The sequence below is a fragment of the Priapulus caudatus genome, unplaced genomic scaffold (genome assembly GCF_000485595.1).
Source record: "Priapulus caudatus unplaced genomic scaffold, Priapulus_caudatus-5.0.1 Scaffold4870, whole genome shotgun sequence".
Lineage (NCBI taxonomy): Eukaryota > Metazoa > Priapulida > Priapulimorpha > Priapulimorphida > Priapulidae > Priapulus > Priapulus caudatus.
Genome location: NW_014581931.1, coordinates 1454 through 3137, shown reverse-complemented (window position 1 = coordinate 3137; position 1684 = coordinate 1454). Strand labels below are relative to the sequence as shown.

The 1684-nt window shown below is 51.0% G+C and overlaps 1 protein-coding gene across 2 annotated transcripts in view; it reads left to right on the top strand.

Annotated features, from left to right (window-relative positions):
- Window positions 1-114: 114 nt before the first annotated feature.
- Window positions 115-1684, top strand: part of LOC106819871 (microtubule-actin cross-linking factor 1-like) — a 2742-nt gene continuing 1172 nt past the window's right edge. The window contains exons 1-4 of one of the 2 annotated variants that reach the window (XM_014824442.1): window positions 115-260; window positions 510-524; window positions 758-893; window positions 1036-1050. In XM_014824442.1, coding sequence (XP_014679928.1) covers window positions 123-260; window positions 510-524; window positions 758-893; window positions 1036-1046 — 300 coding nt within the window. In that variant the 5' untranslated portion in view covers window positions 115-122 and the 3' untranslated portion in view covers window positions 1047-1050. Of the gene's footprint in view, window positions 261-509; window positions 525-745; window positions 894-1035; window positions 1051-1684 lie in introns of both variants that reach the window. The other variant, XM_014824444.1, reaches the window with a different exon arrangement.

Sequence of the window (1684 nt, the reverse complement as noted above, 5' to 3'; positions counted from 1 at the left end):
TATAAGCGACAAAGATTAGAGCATCGTTCGTTTTTTACACGTTGACGCCACCCGGGGGATGACGCATGGCGCATGTTGAACGTGAAGTTACCGTCACACGTGCACATCTCTGCTTGCAGGCGATGGAGAGGGCCATGCAGTTCCACGAGACGCTGCAGAACCTGATGGAGTGGCTGGACAGCAGCGAGGAGAGGCTGGACGACATGGGCGCGCTCGGAGCAGACACCGAAGCCATCAAGCAGCAGATCAATGAACTCAAGGTGCTGCCATCTATCCACCACTCATTTAATTTGCTTTTATGTTACGATGTTATGTTTTTGTTTTTTTGGTGATGTTTTCGGTTCGCTCGCGGATTACGAGACTGAAGTCAGTTGCGAGAACTGGCCTGTGTGAATTGTTTGGCTGGTCGTGTATGTATGTGTGTGTGTGTGTGTGCGTGCGTGAGCACCTGTGTGCGTGCGTGCGTGTTTACATGTGTGTGTGATGTGTATGTGCTGCTGCTGTTACAGGTGTATAAGGCGGATGTGGACCCGCGCACGGTGGATGTGGAAGTGTTATCAGTGTATCAGCTAATATATTATAATATTTATACATGTGTGTATATTGGGGTGTTGTAGGGATTATAAGGCGGACGTGCGACCCTCGCAGACGGTGTGACGTGGAATGTTAGTCAGTGTATCAAGCTAATATATATATATGTATATTATTTATATTTATACATGTGTTGTATATGTGTGTGTTGTAGGTGTTTAGGGACGTGGACCCGCGCACGGTGGACGTGGAAGCGTTGAATCAGCTCGCACACGACATGATGGAGCGGGCGTCGCCGGAGTCTGCGCAGGCAATCCGCGCTCCCCTCGATGAGGTCAACCGACGCTGGAACTCCTACAGGGAAGATGTAGACGCGTAAGAGAGATCGTACACAGGTGAGGAGAGATCGTAGACAGTGAGAGAGAATCGATAGACAGGTGAGAGAGATCGCTACACAGGTGAGAGAGATCGTAGTCAAGGCTGAGAGAGATCGTAGACAGGCGAAGAGATCGTAGACAGGTGAGAGAGAGTCGTAGCAGGTAAGAGAGATCGTACCAGTGAGAGAGATCGTAGGACAGGTGAGAGACGATCGCTAGACCCAGGCGGAGAGAGATCGTAGACAGTGCGAGAGATCTGTACACAGGTGAGAGAGGATCGTACACAGGTGAGAGAAGATCGTAGACAGGTGAGAAGAAGATCGTAGAACAGGGCTGAGAAGAGATGCGTCAGACAGAGAGAGAGATACGTTACACGAGGGTGAGGAGAGATCAGTACGACAGGGAAGAGATCGTAGACAGGCGAGAGAGATCGTAGCAGGTGAGCAGAGATCGTAGACAGGTGAGAGCAGATGTGACACAGCGTGAGAGAGATCGTAGGACGGGTGAGGAGATCCGTAGACCAGGACCGAGAGAGATCGGAGAGCAGGTGGAGAGCATCGTACACAGCGTGAGAGAGCATCGTACGAGTGTGAGGAGGATCGTAGACGGTGAGAGAGATCGTAGACAGGCGTGAGAGAGATCGTAGACAGGCTGAGAGAGATCGTAGACAGGCGAGAGAGATCGTAGACACGGGAGAGAAGATCGCTAGACCAGGGTGAGGCAGAGATGGTAGAACAGCGTGAGAAGAGAATCGTAGACAGGTGAAGAGATCGTAA